This window comes from Austrofundulus limnaeus, unplaced genomic scaffold (genome assembly GCF_001266775.1).
Source record: "Austrofundulus limnaeus strain Quisiro unplaced genomic scaffold, Austrofundulus_limnaeus-1.0 Scaffold2, whole genome shotgun sequence".
Taxonomy (NCBI): Eukaryota; Metazoa; Chordata; class Actinopteri; order Cyprinodontiformes; family Rivulidae; genus Austrofundulus; species Austrofundulus limnaeus.
The window spans coordinates 578,889-595,179 of NW_013952404.1; the positions used below are offsets into that span (position 1 = coordinate 578,889).

Consider the following 16,291-nt stretch of genomic DNA (forward strand, 5'->3'; position numbering starts at 1 on the left):
TAAAAGAGTCGATCATCAGATATTGTCCAAGATTAACCTTCAGGGTGGATATAGCTCGCTCTCACCGAGAACCTATCGACATCATCATTTACCCAGAATGCTTTGTGTGTAAATAAAATGGCTGTCCGTGTTAAAATATATTTTTAAAAATTTACAAAACTAAACAGCCTACAGTATTTTTACAGCCTTACAGTTAAAATATGTTTATCAAATAAAGTCTAATGTTACAACTAATCGTGGATCCCTTTAATGTGTTTTGCTATAAACCTTTTGTTGTGTCCATTTTTATGATGCAACGGTTGTCACAGATAATTAATCTGAGCTTGACTCTAAAGTCACTGTAAAGATGTTGGATTCTTTATTAAGAGGATTTGATGCTACCATTAATGCTTTTTAATTTAGCAGATTGTACAATTTTTACAGCTAACACACTAATGGTTGTTGCACCTTTTTTGAGTGTTTTGAGTGGTGTTTATCTGAAGGAGTGGACCGGATTATTTGATTTGTTTTTCAGATTTATTTCCTCAAATCTCTTCTCAGGTAACCTCTCCCACTCCCTTTCTTCTTCATCGTCTTCGCTGGACTCTCGGCACAGACCGAGCCCTCGACCTCGTCCCCTGCCGAGGCAGCGTCCTCCTGCCAGGCATCAAAGGGAGAACATTTCCCCCAATCCCAGGACGGCACCCTCGCCCGCACGCCGTTCTTCGTCTCGGAGCTCGGTTCCTCCAGCTGCAGGTACGGCTTCGTGCATACGTAGATCCAGTTGTACCAAACTGACACAGACGGCGAGTAAACTGGGTCTTCTGTCCTGCAGGTTTTAGGAGTCGAACCCCGTCAGGCAGCAGCCCGTTGTGTGATGGCGTCGAAGTCCGACTGGGGGAGAGGGTTCTGGTGGCGGGCCAGAGAACCGGAGTCGTTCAGTTCTGCGGAAAAACCAGCTTTGCTCCCGGTCAGTGGGTGAAACACAAATATTGTGTATTCTATCCCCTAGAGGGCACAAAAGCACTGCAGCTCCGGAATCATAACTACATTCAGTTGTTTTCCTAAGAATAAATTTTCTTCCTTTTTTAATAAAGAAATTTCAAGAATTAAACAGCAAATCAAGTGTTAGCACAAACAAAATGCTCTGTTAATCTTTCCTCTTATAAATTCAAGTTGTTGCTTCCTTCAGCTGAACTGAAGGGTCTCTAAAAATCAGATTTGAGTTTAAAAAAAAAGATGCTGGTGAACAAAAAAATAAAAAATAAAAAAACCCAGCAACCCACCGAAACCCAAACAGAGGAGCTCACAAGATTCATCAATATTTAGGCAGCAGCTCTCTTCAGGCATCAGTTGTGTATAAATAATTACTCATGTAGCTCACACCACTTGGGATCAGGTTCGGGGGGTTTCACTCTCATGTTCTCTTTGATAGTTTTTAAATCAGAGCCACTTCATTTTTGGCGAGCTGAGCGCTGCAAGTTTTACCAACAGCAAACACAGCTCCACAAACACAAGAGAGAGAGGAACCAAAGAGCAACAAGTTAATTTTTGAATTTGTTTCTGCAGGGGTCTGGTTGGGCATTGAACTGGACAAACCCAGTGGTAAGAACGACGGCTCGGTGGGAGGAGTGCGGTACTTCAGCTGCCCTCCAAAACACGGGGTCTTCGCTCCACCGTCTCGGGTACAAAGGTAAACTTTAGAAAAACATTCAGAGCAGACCTGACAGTAAAAAAAATCCCCGAGGCCACCTCCCATCGACCTCATCACCACGTCTTACAACACTGAGTTTCTTTGTCGGTGTCGTTAGTGCGACTGCCGGCGTGTTTGATTTTACTCTGTGTGGTAAATGACGCTCCTCTGTTCTGGTGATTAACCGGAGTCAGAGTTATCAAACGTGAAGCCTGGAGCCCTCGCGCAGTATGACTTCTCAATTTAATGTGACACCTTATAATGAGCCAGATGCCCATAACTTCTACTTTTAAAACCTGAACCTAAACCGTGGCTGAGCATTACCAACAAACAATGACTGAGCTCTATGTGGTATTTCCTGCATAGAAACAGAGTTTTAACAGGTCCTCTTAAAAACACAAAAAAGTATTATGTGTATGACCAGAGGTCAATGAAGTACTTGAAAAAATAACTAAGTAAAAGTAAAATTACATGAACAGAAAATGACTTTGGTAAAAATAAATTTCACTGATGAGAAAACTACTCAAGTAAAAGTTATAAAACAGTTCACAAAAATTGAGAAAGTAAAAGTACTTTTACACACTACCTAAGAAATACACTGTTGAATTTACTGAAACAAACTGGTTCCACTAAGCCAGGTTGAATAAATTGAACAATATATGTTTATTCTTTGATCAGTTTACTCAGCTAGGCTTAGTGGAGCCTGTTGACATGACTTTGTTGAGTAAACTCAACATTTCATTTTTTATAGCGCATAAACATCTTCTTTCATGATGAGTTCAAACATATTTAATTTTGTAACGAGTAACTAGGTGTTAAAGTTTTAGTGTAAAGAAGTAAAAATACAATTTTAGCTTTAAAATGTAACAAAATAAAAGTAAAAGTAGCTATTTAAAAAATAATTGGTAAAACTACAAATCCTCAAAAAAAAAACTACTAAAGTACTGTATCGAAGTAAATGTACATAGTTACTATAAACCTCTGTGTATGACTGACTAAATGTGGAATAAATCAAACAGAAATAACAAAAGTAAAAGTTTTATCACTGTTGAGTTGTGGTGAGTAGCTGCCATCTTGAATTCAGAACTCTCCCACTTTCCTACATGGAATTCCCACTAGAGGGACATTCCAGTTTAAATTTACATCAAGTAAAACTGGGCCGTAGCAAAAGTAGCGGTGAAATTAAGATTTTACATGGTGAGTTTTTTTCCAGCTGGCGGCTACTTTTGAACCGTGTGCAGCTCCACCGTCATTTTGCAAGTAAAACAATCAACATGCATTATGGGAGATGTAGTTTATGGTCATTGCTGGCTTTAAAACAAAAAGTAACCTAATGTAATTAACCTAATTTCCCTCTGGGATCAATAAAGTATTTTTGAATTGAATTGAATTTGAAAACAGCATATTTTAAGACATTAATACGTCTTTGAATCTCTCGTGGGGCCACATAAAATGCAGTGGCGTGGCCACATTTGGCCTGCGGGCCTTGAGTTTGTTGTCTTGAGTCATGTCTGCTCCAGATTCTTAGGATAAATTGTGCTTTTTCAAGCTACTGGTAACAGATTAAATTTCAGATTTTTTTAAGTTTGTTGGGTTGTGACACAAACCTTTTTTTTCTCGTTTAGAAGTATCTTTATTCCTGAAAAAACTCCCCCAAATACCCTTTAAAATACCTTCAGAAAGTCTGAAGAACTATTGATCATAGCAAGAAAGTCAGATTATTTTCACTTGAACTGTGTCCCACCTGTTTTCACTCATTATTTCCTCGTTCTGCGTCTGTATTCAGAACGTCCAAACAAAGACTTACCGTTTGTCAAGTTGTTTGTGAAAGTTTGATCCTGGGGATATGAAGCCCGTTTCTCCTGACAATTTTTATGCATGAGCCACTTACTGAACTGAACGGCACATTACCAGCACAACGCCCGCAGYGTGAATCGGTCATAACTGAATAAAAGCTATTAAAAAGCAGTCGACGTATAAAATAATGTGTTTGTGGAAGTGTTTATCAGAAGCGATGGACTGTTGCACCTTAATTTCTTCATGTAATTGGTCTTCCTTTTCTCTAATCCCATATTGCTCCTTTTTGTTTTTTTGTTTTCACAACTGTTTGTCTTCTTGTAGATAAAAGCTGGTTTTCGGGAAGCTTTGTCTTTTTTCTCCTGTACGTCTTCTTTCTTTCTTTTATTTTTTCTTTCCTAATTAACCTCGGGGTACAGCTTGTGCTTTCAGGCTGTCTAATGAGAGATTTCACATTCTCAACCAGAGGCTTGTTTCTTCTCCTGTCAGCAGATATCACAAACACCCTCTTTGCTTTTATTTCTACACCCATCTTTTAAACGTATTTTTCAATTTTCACCCCCATACCTCAGTATTTTCAGAACTTTCTGGTGGTTAAGGAAGACATTAACTGTTGTTTCTTGGTTGTGCTTATTCATTCTAGTTGTAAAATGTACAATTTTGTTTATATTTCTGACAAATATATGTTTTTCACAGAAAGCTRTTTTTTTCCCCTTCCTCTCAGGATCCATGGTTCAGTTGATTGCCTCTCAGAGCTCACCAGCTCCCGCTTCAGTCATCAGTTCAGTGGTGAGTTTGTTCAGTTGCGTCTCTACGTTAGTTATGTTTTCTGCGTGTTTTCGTTGAAGCCCCCTGACTCTTGTGGTYGGTCCGCAGGAACGATCCGTCGCAGCTTCAGCACCACGTCGGCCATCGCCGCTCCGAAGGAGGCGAGCAGGAGGAGCTCGGTTTCCAGGTGCAGCTCTCTTTCTCCTGTCTTTTGTTTTTTCTTTTATTTGGTCCCCTGAGCTTTTTCAGCTTCATCCTAATCCCCTGCAGCAGTGACAGAATCGATACTGATAAGAAGCAGAGGCATTAGTCAGCAAAAAGTTTTCTTTTTTTTTAAACGGCCGTTGCATGATTGTGCTTATAATGAGGAAGAACAGGGCATCGGAGATCAATCCCCCAAACCCTGAGCTCGTATTAATCTCAACATTTTTGATGTGTTCTTTCCAACAACACGCATTTTCTCATAAATCTTTCATGCCTTTTTATTTCTTTTCCTGCATTCCACAAATAAATATTTAAAAACGAAGGAGCCGCTCTCATCCTCACCGCCGCCGCCGGAGCACCCTGAGCGGCAGCAGYGGCGGTTTGTCCGGCCCCGCCGCGGGCTCCGGCCCCTCCCCCGGTTCTGACGGGCAGGTGCGCCTCCGCCCCGGCATGCAGGTGTTCCTGAGCAGCGCCAACGAGATGGCGTTCATCCGGTACCTGGGCGCGGCGGACTTCGCCCCAGGTGTCTGGCTCGGTTTGGAGCTGCGGACACCGAARGGCAAGAACGACGGCTCGGTCGGGGACCGCCGCTACTTCTCCTGCCGGCCCGGGTACGGCGTGCTGGTCCGACCCAGCCGCGTCACCTACTGCGGCATCAACGGCTCCCGTCTGCTGAACGAGAAGAGCTGAAAGGGTTAAACTTATTACTCCTGACTGAAACTCAGAGGCAAAACGCACTTTAGAAAGTTAACTTTAACTTGTGATCATGATCGGTTTGGGCAGGATTTAAAGTCTGTAGGAAGGGGTGTTTTAATAACTGCACTATTTTTAATCTGATTGCACTGACAAACATCAGTATGATAGAAGATAAAAGAATGGACGCGCAAAAACAGCTTCTTTTGCGCAAAACTAATTTTGATGTCATCGGTTGTGATTTTTATCAGATAATTACGTAGTTATCTGTCGAACTAAGTGTATGCGTGTGTTTGGGGGTGTGTGTTCTCATTAAGAACGCTGAAACAGGAAAATTAATTTACGTTTAATAGATAGATGGATACCAGATCAATCTATATTTAAAAAAAAAGAAGTTAATTATCAGGATGCAACTATTGTATCCTCCTTAGTGATTTATCAGATAAATACAGGGTTTAGTGTGTTCTTATAGATCTCAGCACAGATTTAAAACAAAAAGCAAAAACCTTCATCACTTGTGTTTTTAAATCAGATTTGTCCAGAAAATAGTTTTTCTTTTACTGCTTCAGCGTAAAATTTAAGCTGTTTTGCATTTTGCATTGGAGCCTGAAATTCTGCTATATTATATAACTTTAAGCCGCGCGTTTAAATAATAGATCTAACAGATTTTGAGTAAAGCTTTCACTTGTTAAATGGCTTCTAACAGGCAGGACGTTCATACCCGCCCAGATGTTTTCGGTCCGATGGGAGAAGGAGCCCTGCGGATTGATTGTGCGTGTGGGAAGCAGGGCCGCTGTTTAGTAAAGCACTCATGTTCCGTCCAATTAGAGCGTGCAGGTCGCAGCAGAATCTCCAGTGGCCCTCTGCCATTGATCTGTTGTGGTCAGGCCCCCTGTGATTGAAAAGCAGAGCCCAAGGTTGTCTGAAATGTCTGCAACAGATGATATGAGTAGGTGGGGAAGTAACAAAAATAAAAAGAAAGAAAAGATCTTCCGAAGTTAGTATTTTCACTTTCTTTTTCTTGAAAATAAGGCTTGTCTTTATGTTAAAGCCATTTTTGTAACAGTTCAGAGTTTTTCCACGTTCTTGTGTAATTTGATGAATCTGCTGTCTTTTGTTCATCTTTAACTCATTCATGGTTCTGATTTAAACAAAAGAAATGTAACAGAAGAACCACTCTAATATATTTAAGATTTTATATCAAAAATAAACAATCTGCTCTACTTTAATCTTTGCCACTTTCTTTTTTCCTCTCTGTGTTGAAAATAGATTTGTTGGTTTGCTGATTTAAAAAAGAGCTCTAAACCCATCTTTAGCAGCTGAATATGGAGCGGCTGAAACGTTTACATGTCTGCTCACTTACTGTTTAATTCCAGCAGGCCTCAACCTCCGTCTGGGCTGAAAACGGCAGCTTTATTTACTTCCATCACCAGCTGGGATTCACAGATTCAGCGTTTGAATAGGGAGTGACATACCTTTTTACTCCGCGGTCGTGGAACAAATTGATGTTTGATTGCTTTGTTTTAAATTGTTTTCGACGCTCATTGTTGCTCATGTTTATAGTCCGAACAGAAGGTGACGACGAGGGAGAGGCTCCAGCGATGCAGAGTTCTCTCCAAGCTGCTGAAATAGATTTGTAGGTAAGTTAACCAGATACATTTATGTTCAGTTTTGTAGTTTTCATCCAATACGTGAAGGACTTTACCTGCTTTTTACATGTAAAGGAAACACAAGTTGACTGTTTTTATAAAGCATAGACCCATACTATACATCATCTTAACTGGAAGCATGTTACAAAGAAGATGCAGGACATATTTGAACTTATGTGTAAAGATCAATCCCTACTTAAAAAATGAATATTGTTAATTTGAGCAGATGATTAGTTTGGCAATAAGAAGGACAAATTACTAAGTAACCTGGCTTTTTTTTTTAAAGAGTAACTTAATTTGTGATCCATCACATTAAACCGAAGATTAGATCGAACTAACCTCTGCACATTTTCAGATTTGTAGCTTTTTAAGCTACATTTTGTGTGTTTCCAGATATATGCTTTGATTTTTCCTAATCAGGATAAGTTAGTAATTTTTGGTCTGAATCTTATTTCTAGTTTATTCTAATGACAAATTAATTTTTTTGACGTCATTTTAAGAAACAGTTTTGTTAGCTCGCAGGAAAAATTACCAAAATTGAAGGTTTTTCTGCTCAAAATCATGTTTTTTTTGTAGCTACTGCTCCATAAAGGGCTTAAATATGATTTAAGTTCGAACATTTTCATAGGTAAATGTATTTAATTTATTATATTTTGACAAAATGCAATTATTGAGTCTGCTTTGAGACTCGATCCTCGGTTCGATGTGGTCACATTTATTATCGTCACCACCAGAGGTAATAAAGTTTTTACCAAACTGTTCAGTGTTAGCAAAATATGCGCTGGACCTGTGGATGGAAGCTTTCATGAAGCAATCATGATTAACGTCTACAACTAATAAACTTTCACAGCCAACCCAGTTTAAGAATACCACTACAGCCAACTCCTCTTCGTCAGGAGCCACCACAGTGAGTTATCCTCCTCCTTGTCCTCCAACTGCATCTTTTTTTACTTAGTTTGAAATGCTGGCATTATAGTACTGGTGGTAAAACCCTAAATTAACCYCATAGGATTGTCTAAATCCTGAAATGAACTTGTTTTTGTTTTTGAACCTGCATCTTCATTGTGGTTTTCTTTAAGACTCGCTGTCTCCTCTGAAACCAGACGGACGACTTTCTGTCGGGTGGCGAATGAAAGGATTCATGACTGTTGAGCCGGTGTTTTTAAATCACTTTTAAATGCAAGCCCAAAACGAGACTTTTTTGTGTCAGAAAAGTTGTCCTCCAGCAGTTACAGGTTACTCTTTCTCATTAGGAGTTTAACTTTTACTGGATTCTTTAGAGAAGCAGCTCTCTAAAAGAAAAAGGAAAGAAAAAAACGAGCATGCACAAACTGTGTAGCCTTATTATGTTTAGTGAAAATGACTTCTAAATGTAAATGCAGGTGGGAGGCAGCTCGCGGCTGATGAAAAGTGCAGCGATGGCTCAGACAGAAAAGTCATCAACATGCTGGGAAGTTGAACTCAAAGTTGTGGCAGGTGAATAGCTTTGTTTGAAATAATGAAAGGCTTCCAGGTGGCACACACCATTTAGTGGTTTGATCCTGTGTAAAATACGTCTTTATGATGGCGTATTATGTCGTTGTCGTCTCAGAATGAAACGAGCAGTTTTTTTCTGTTTTGCTCCAATGCGTTTGGTGAGAGTTTGTCGGCTTCTTGTGGTTCTGGAAACTAAATTGTCAAAGTTTTGGTCTTGATTTTTACATCATCTGTGTGATCAGGCAGAACCCAGGAGGAATGATGCGGTTTCCCTCCTGGTCATGGAAAACTGGACCAGCTCTTTACCCTGACTAGGGTCCTCAAGGGGTCATGAGAGTTTGCTAATCCCATAGACTTGAACAACAACCCTAGACTGAGCCCCGCCCATCCTGTCCACTGGTAGTGTCTGTGACAGCATGGAGGAGCAGAAACAGACCAAATGACAACAGCTCACAGCCTCCATAGAAACTAACAGATAAACAGCAGCTGAACTGGATCTGTTTCACAGATTATCTGTCATGTTTTTACAATAAATTAATAATTATGTTAATTTCATTCAACAATCATGTAAAACTGCAGATTTATACCAGAAAAATATATAATTTATAAGTAATGATCTAAACCAGACCTGAAGTCAATCTGTAACTTAGACTTTAGCTTGTTGAAAAATGACGACTTCAGCTAGTAATAAAGTACATTTATTATTTCTTCTTACTGTCATAATAAATAAGAGTATTTATATTTACCAGTCAACAATTAGAAAATGTTCTCTGGTTATAGGATGAAACTTGTCTGTGTTAGCTAACTATCTTCTCAAGTCAGGTTCCTCTAACACAGAGGTGCCCAAAGTGGGGCCTGCGGGCCAAAACTGGCCCGCCGAGCCATTTGGTTTGGCCCACCAGCAGTTGTCCTGATTATTAGATTGTAATTATGTTAAGATTAAATATAAAATACAAGTAACTACAAGACACATTTAGATTAGATTTAAGCCCATAAACAGATTTGCACACCTTATAAGACCACATATACTCAAATTTTAAATTATGAAAAGTCACCTGAGCCTTTGCTGCCTGTGGATACATTGTTGAAATTTCTCCATGTCCATGGGCTGAAAAACAAAAAACTAAAGAATGTGGGCAACCACACTGGCTCCTAGCTTAATCATAAAAAATAAAACAACTTTACTTAAGTATTAAGCATTTCTTATATTATTGCATTTGGCCCACGGCCCTCAGATTGTTTTTAATTTTGGCCCTCTCAGTGAAAATGTTTGGGCACCGCTGCTCTAACAGGAACCTAAAATACATTTATAATATTATTTTACACTCTGTAGGTCTAAATATTATTCAGAATACAAAGTAATATTTAATAGTTTGTTTTATTGTAGCATGATTCAACAGTGCTAAACTCTGTATATATGCTCCACAAGCTAATATCTGCTAACCAGTTCAATAAATAACAGTGATTACATCAACTTTGTAAGATTATTTTAATTTTAAACTGTTATATTATTAACTTCAGTTCTGCTCAGATCACATTCAGCTAAATAAGATCAAATCCAACTTGTGTTGTAAAATGAGACGTTTTCCTGCTTTTCTGTTAATAAATCCATAACACAAACAGCCTTTCGGACATTAAAAACATTAAATATATTATATAAACTATAAATTAATAATAATAATAATAGTTTTAATGTTTTTTACATCGCCATTCCTTTTTTTCTGCTATGTTACCAACATGTACAGTAACGGGAAATCTAGACTCTTGACCATTTTGCGTTAGCATTTAGCTTCTACAGCCGATCACATGCTCACATGGTTTCAGAGCACTTCAGCTGTTCTTTATAAACTCCTTGGCTTATCCCCTCTACATGTGTTTTGTTTTCCTTAAGGTACAGTGAGTGTGTGTGTGTGTGTGTGTGTGTGTGTGTGTGTGTGTGTGTGTGTGTGTGTGTGGGGTACTCTGAGAGTACGAGATTGTATGTCTGTAATGGGCCATTCAGTCCTTATACAAGTGGTGCAAAAGTTGTAACCAATTCAGTTCACAACTATGATGGACAGGATTTCTGTGTGAAGCCAGGGAGCAGAGCGAGGACAATTTGGTGGTCTCCAGGATTTCATCTCTATTTGCAGATGAAGTGGTCCTGTTGGCGTCATTGTGTCGTGATCTTCAGCCAGAGGTGCAAAGTACAAATACTTTCTGTACTTTTTATTTGTGTGTCATGCTTTGTAGAAGGCGACCTATGATGGTCAAAGGTTTTCCATTGCTAGAGTTACAGCACTCAGTATTCCTAGGTGGTCTCCATCCAAGTACTACTAATCAGGCCTGATTCTGCTTAGTTTCCAAGATCAAACAAGATCTAGTGTTCAGGGTGGTACGGCCACAAATACTTTATTTAAGTATATATTTCCATCTCCACTGTGGAGAGAAGTTCAAGTTTCTTGGAGGTTTTGCTCACAAGTGAGATTGACAGATGGATCAATGCGGAGTCTGCACCAGTCTGTTGTGGTGAAGAGGGAGATGAGCTCTAACGCAAAGCTCTGTTTACTAGTTGCTCTACGTTCCTACCCTCACCTATGGCCACGAAATTTGGGTAGTGCTTGAAAAAACAAGGTCGCAGAAGGATGTGGTCAAAATGAGTTTTCTCTAAGGTAGCTGGACTGTTGCTTAGAGACGGGGTGAGAAGTTCAGTTATCTGGGATATACTCAGAGTAGAGCCACTGTTCCGCCACATTGAGAGGAGCCAGTTGAGGTGGTTCAGGCATCTGGTATGGATGGCTCCTGGACGCCTCCATAGGGAGGTGCTTCAGGCATGTCCAACTGGCCCAGTGGAAGACCCAGGACACGCTGGAGACTGTGTCTTATCTGATCTGGGAACACCTTAAAATCATTCTGGAAGTGGTGGCTGGGATAGAGAGGTCTGGGCCTCCCTGCTCAGTCTAGAACAAGCCAAAGTTGATGGATGGATAAATAATTAATTTACAATGTCGATGTGCGTGACTGCTGGTAGGGAGTCCGATTTGTAACAGCAAATCTTTCCTTAGTTGCTTTTTAGTGACAAACTATTGTCTCTGTAAGGTGACTTTGAAGCCATAGCTCATAAGAACTTAAACAGCTAAAAAACAAAGCCTTTGTAACGCTGCTCACAGGTAGTGACGTTTACCAGACCACTATCTTTTGTCTAGCTTTTGGTCCGGTCTTGTGGGATCAGGTTTGCGTGAGCCCTGCATCTTCAACTGGAAGATGACCAATAGTCGTCTTAGCGATTAGCACAACTAAGGTACCTGGTTAGATTAGCAGTTAGTGCCCACCACTGACCTTTCATAATGTGGTGCATATTTAGTTAGACTTTTTGTGATTTAAAACAAATTGTGCTGACGTTAAACCTAAAATGAAAGAACCTTGTTTGACAAATTGTTTTGTTGTGATAGATTTAACAGCTTGTGGAAGCCACTGCAAGCGTCCCAATCATCTTGTACCGAAGCAAATTTGTTGAGCTTCAGCCCTCCCTCTTGGCTTGAAGGTCAGACTGAATGTCAGCGAAAACCAGTCTGGCATCTTTATAAGCAACGTCTGAATTTTATTTTCTCACGGGCGTCTGCAGAGGCTCGTCCTCTTCTTGCCCTTTTTGTTCCCTCGTTTTCTGCTCCTTTATGCACGACAATAAGTTGGGATTTCTTCTGCGTCTGTGAAATGGGTCAAAGTAGTTCCTTTTTTTTAATGCTAAATATCGTTTGAAATCAGCACTTCAGCAGATGTTATATAGTAATTTTATTAATTTTGGCGAATGTCTTCTGAAGGGCAATGTACAGCTTTTACCATAGTACAATACTTTTATAATTACAACATTTACAGGTGTGGTTTATACATCAAACAGAAAATAAACTGAATGTGGTTTAACAGGCACTGGAGACAAAACAAAATAGACTTTTTGCTTACAGATATGCTTTTTTTTTTTCCACGACAGCTCCTCTGTTTACAGCAGATGGTTAACACAATGTGCTTCATTCGTAGGGAAAGCAAATTACGTTTATCACACAGCACACACCCCTTTATGATTAAAAAAATGTAAAGTTCAGTTTTTTTTCTCACCTGACAAGAAGCAGGAAAATAAGTGTTAGAGAGGTTTCACTGTGAGCAGGGGCAAAGAAAACTGGGACCCATGTTACCTTTTTTATGACTTGTATTACTAAAAACAATGCAGATTAAAAAGTCAAAACCAACTTTAGCTCATTTAAAGAGGCATATTTAGTATCTTATAGTGCCACTTTGAAATAAATAAAAGTATAAATAAAGCAGGCAAGCAAACATCAACAAACTGTTTTCCCCAGTAGAAATTTTCGTAATAATCCAGTGAATTTGTGTGTCTTGAAAAATAGTCTAATACAAGGCTTTTTTTTAATACCCCCTCATGCCCACCCCTCAGGGAAAAGGAACTGGTTCTGATGGACATAAAGCGGAGTGTTAAACAGTTCATGGTTCTTCATCAGTCTTGTGATGGAAAAAAAATACCTTTTTTTTTTTACCCCCCTCCTAATGTGCTTCAAAGTCTGTTGGGGGTTTGAAGATCCGGTGAAAGGCCCATTTCAGGAGAGGTGAATGTCGGGGCTAAAGCACGGTGGCGTTGTGGCCTTCCATCCGGGGCAGCCTCGGGTCCTGCACTGTTCCCATGGTAACCAATAGCGGGCGGCTGTCCTCGGAGACGCCCGACCGGCCCAGGGTCATGGGGTTGGGAATGGTTGCCCCCCTCTGATGGTTTGCGGAGGTTGGCGTGGGCATGCCCTGCTGGGGCGGAGGGGGGTGGGTGGTATCCAGCGGCAGGCCGTGCTCCTGGTACCCGTACCCGATGTTCCCGCACGGGAACCGTCTCAGTCTGTAGAGCGGGACCGGAGGCAGGGCTGTTGAATCTAAAAGCAGAGGTGACTGGCCCGCGGGGGGTGGAGGCGGGGGTAACAGCGGCCTGCAGAGACCCTGCTGCTGCTGCAGCAGCTGCAGCTGGTGCTGAAACTGCTTGTGCTGGTGTTGGAGGCTTATCGCCCCCGCCACCTCAGCCACCGTCCGGCCCACCTGCTCCTGCCCCTCTCCGGGCACCCTGCCCACGCTGCCCCCTGGCCCCCCCACCCCTCCCTGCCTCTGCTGCTTCCTCTGCTGCTGCAGGAACCAGGAGCCGTAGGTGGGATTCCACAGGCTGGTGTTTTTCCCGTTGTGGCCCTCCTTCTCCTGGGGGTGGCCCTGGGCAAACGCGAAGTTAACATGGCCCCCCTCTGAGCTGGGTTGGGCGGCGGCGTGAGACATCTTGGCAGTGAGCATGGTGGGGACGGCGGTGGTGACGGTGGTCATGGCGATGGAGGTCTGCGTGTGAGGCTGGTGGACGCACGGCTGAGGCTGAATCGATGTCTGTGCTTTGGCCTCGGCCGCCATGCTCGTCGCCACCGCGTGCTCCGCCCCTCTTCTGTCCCCTGTGGGGTAGGATGGAGGCGGCGGCAGCGCCTCCCCGTCAGGCACCTGGGCTTTCACGATGGCCGCCGGAGCTGAGGGGTCATCGGGGCAAACGGGTCCATGCTCCTCCTCCTCGGGAACAGGCCCATACTCCACAGGAAGGGGTGTGGTCACCACATCAGGGTCCTAAAACACCAAGTTTTATTTGAGATGGACAAACTGCATCTATTCATTTCATTTAAAAAAAACAAAACACATTAAAATACAACAAAACAATGCAAATAAAATAAAATGAAAGCCTACAGAAGAAGAAAAAGAAATCTGCTCCTATTCTAAAAAATTTTATATTAATTTCAAACAATAATAAACCAAATAATAAAACAAAACAAAAAATTCAACCACTCAAACATTCAACCTACTCATAAAATTTTAATAATTTTAATTGATGAAATAATACATTAGATGGGTGATAGTAATGCTTTGCAATAATTCTTATGGCTCTTTGTTGTAAAATAAAAATAGGATTAGTGACTGTTTTACATGCATTTCCCCAGACTTCAATACAATAAATCAAATGTGGAAAAATTATTGCGTTAAATGGTATGAACAGTGCTTGATCATTAAATAACTCGTTAACCTTATACAAAACTGCAATACATTTGGCCATTTTTGTTCTTAAGTAATTTATAGGAGGTTTCCATGTCAGTTTTTCATCAATGATAACACCCAAAAACTTCACCTCATTGACTCTACAGATCTCAATACCATGGAACATCAGTTGCTTTCTTTCTATTACTAAATATGTAATTTGATTTATCCAAATTTAATGATAACTTATTATGTTTAAAAAAAATTTGTACTTTTACAAATTCTGTTTCCATCATTTTCAACATCTGTTCTATGTTTTTACCCAAGCAAAAAAATGTAGTGTTGTCTGCAAGTAAAATACATTTAAACAACCCTGATATACTGTATTTACCAAGTCATTAATATATAGAAGAAATAACTTTGGTCCCAGTACAGAACCTTGTGGAACCCCACAAACAATATTACAAAGTTCAGGCCTTACTTGATTAATTTATACAAACTGTTTCTAAATGGTTAAATAACTTGATACCCACTGTAGTACGGGACCTCTTATGCCATATTTGTTTAAATTTTCAAGAAGAATACTGTGGTCAGTGCTATCAAATGCCCTTTTTTAACTCAACAAAAACACTTTACACAGTACTGTTTTTGATCAACAGCTGTTATTATGTGTTCAATTAGGTCCATGAGAGCCATTGATGTTGAGTTATTAGCTCTAAAACCATAATGATTTTTACTTAAAATATTTTGTTTATCAATGAACTGATCTAATCTGGTGACAAACAACTTTTCCAAAATTTTACCCAAAATTATTTTGCTAAATATGACTAACACTGACTCAAAGTTAGGTAATTGTATTTGTTTGGTAAAATTACAGCCTATTAAATATGCTAGGATGAAATGGAGCTTGTTGCACGTCTTAATTTAACAGCAAATATTTCAGTTGAATTTTTATAAACCCACGTCTCAGGCAGTGATGAGAAACTTGACAGCTGACACATCTGGAGAATTATTGATCTCAGGCATTTTAAATGAGTCAGAAAATCAATGAGCAGCTGCCCGATGTTAGCGCTGGCATGCTTTGTTGACGCCAGAGCAGCTGGCTTCAGACAGCAATGCACGATGGTCTGTTTTAATTGATGCAGTGTTAAGCTTTTGTACACAAATGTATCTGGAGTTTAAGAAGAGTATGTTAAATATTTCCTTCAACACGTGCGTTTACCTGTAAGCAGTAGTCGATTCTCTCCAGAATGGTAGAAAAGTTGGGCCTGTCTTCAGGCTGGTGCTGCCAGCTCTGAGTCATTATACGATACCTAAACAGAAAAAAAAAAAAAACCCACACAATTAGATTTTAATTACTTCCCTCTGTGTAGCTCCAGTGAGGCTCTACTGTGCCGTTTCCCTGATTTTATTATAGAAATGTCACCTAGATCGATTGTAACAAAATGCTTTTTATTATCTGTCCTGGCTGTTGTGGAATGAGGACTTAAGGGAGAACGGCCATTTGTGCAGAGCCTGATTGATACCAACCAAACCCCCAAAGGTGAAAAAGTTGTCAGATCAGAGCAACATGCTGTGATGAGTGCTTGCAGAGCCGGGGTTACACCTCTCCGCTGTAGCATTACATGAAGTTGGCGGTCCAGCGGGAACTGGAAACATTGTCATGATGAACAATATTCTGGTCTTTCTCCTCAGGAGGCGAGTTCTGGGACCTTCCCCTGCTGAAGACTCAGCTGGAAAGTGATGGTAGCATTTCTACAAGTACAGGTGCTGGTCATAAAATTAGAATATCATGAAAAAGTAGATTTATTTCAGTAATTCCATTTAAAAAGTGAAACTTGTATATTATATTCATTCATTATATACAAACTCATATATTTCAAATGTTTATTTCGTTTAATTTTGATTATTTCAAATGACAACAAATGAAAATCTCAAATTCAGCATATCAGAAAATTAGAATCTTGTGAAAAGTTTCAAAATGGATGGCACCTGGTACCACACT

The 16,291-nt window shown here is 40.3% G+C and overlaps 2 protein-coding genes across 7 annotated transcripts in view; one reads left to right on the forward strand and one right to left on the reverse strand.

Annotated features, from left to right (window-relative positions):
• The window catches only part of LOC106518499 (CAP-Gly domain-containing linker protein 4), a 31,321-nt gene extending 24,958 nt beyond the window's left edge, over nucleotides 1–6,363 (forward strand). For all 6 annotated transcript variants that reach the window (XM_014009829.1, XM_014009837.1, XM_014009855.1 and 3 more), the window contains 6 exons: nucleotides 541–735; nucleotides 815–949; nucleotides 1,549–1,672; nucleotides 4,194–4,258; nucleotides 4,346–4,424; nucleotides 4,765–6,363. In XM_014009829.1, the coding sequence (XP_013865283.1) occupies nucleotides 541–735; nucleotides 815–949; nucleotides 1,549–1,672; nucleotides 4,194–4,258; nucleotides 4,346–4,424; nucleotides 4,765–5,131 (965 nt within the window). In that variant the 3' untranslated portion in view covers nucleotides 5,132–6,363. The remainder of the gene's footprint in view (nucleotides 1–540; nucleotides 736–814; nucleotides 950–1,548; nucleotides 1,673–4,193; nucleotides 4,259–4,345; nucleotides 4,425–4,764) is intronic.
• Nucleotides 6,364–12,227: 5,864 nt separating this feature from the next.
• Nucleotides 12,228–16,291, reverse strand: part of alk (ALK receptor tyrosine kinase) — a gene marked incomplete in the record, with an annotated part of 370,289 nt that continues 366,225 nt past the window's right edge. The window contains 3 exon segments of the mRNA XM_014009808.1: nucleotides 12,228–13,332; nucleotides 13,387–13,884; nucleotides 15,509–15,599. Coding sequence (XP_013865262.1) covers nucleotides 12,868–13,332; nucleotides 13,387–13,884; nucleotides 15,509–15,599 — 1,054 coding nt within the window.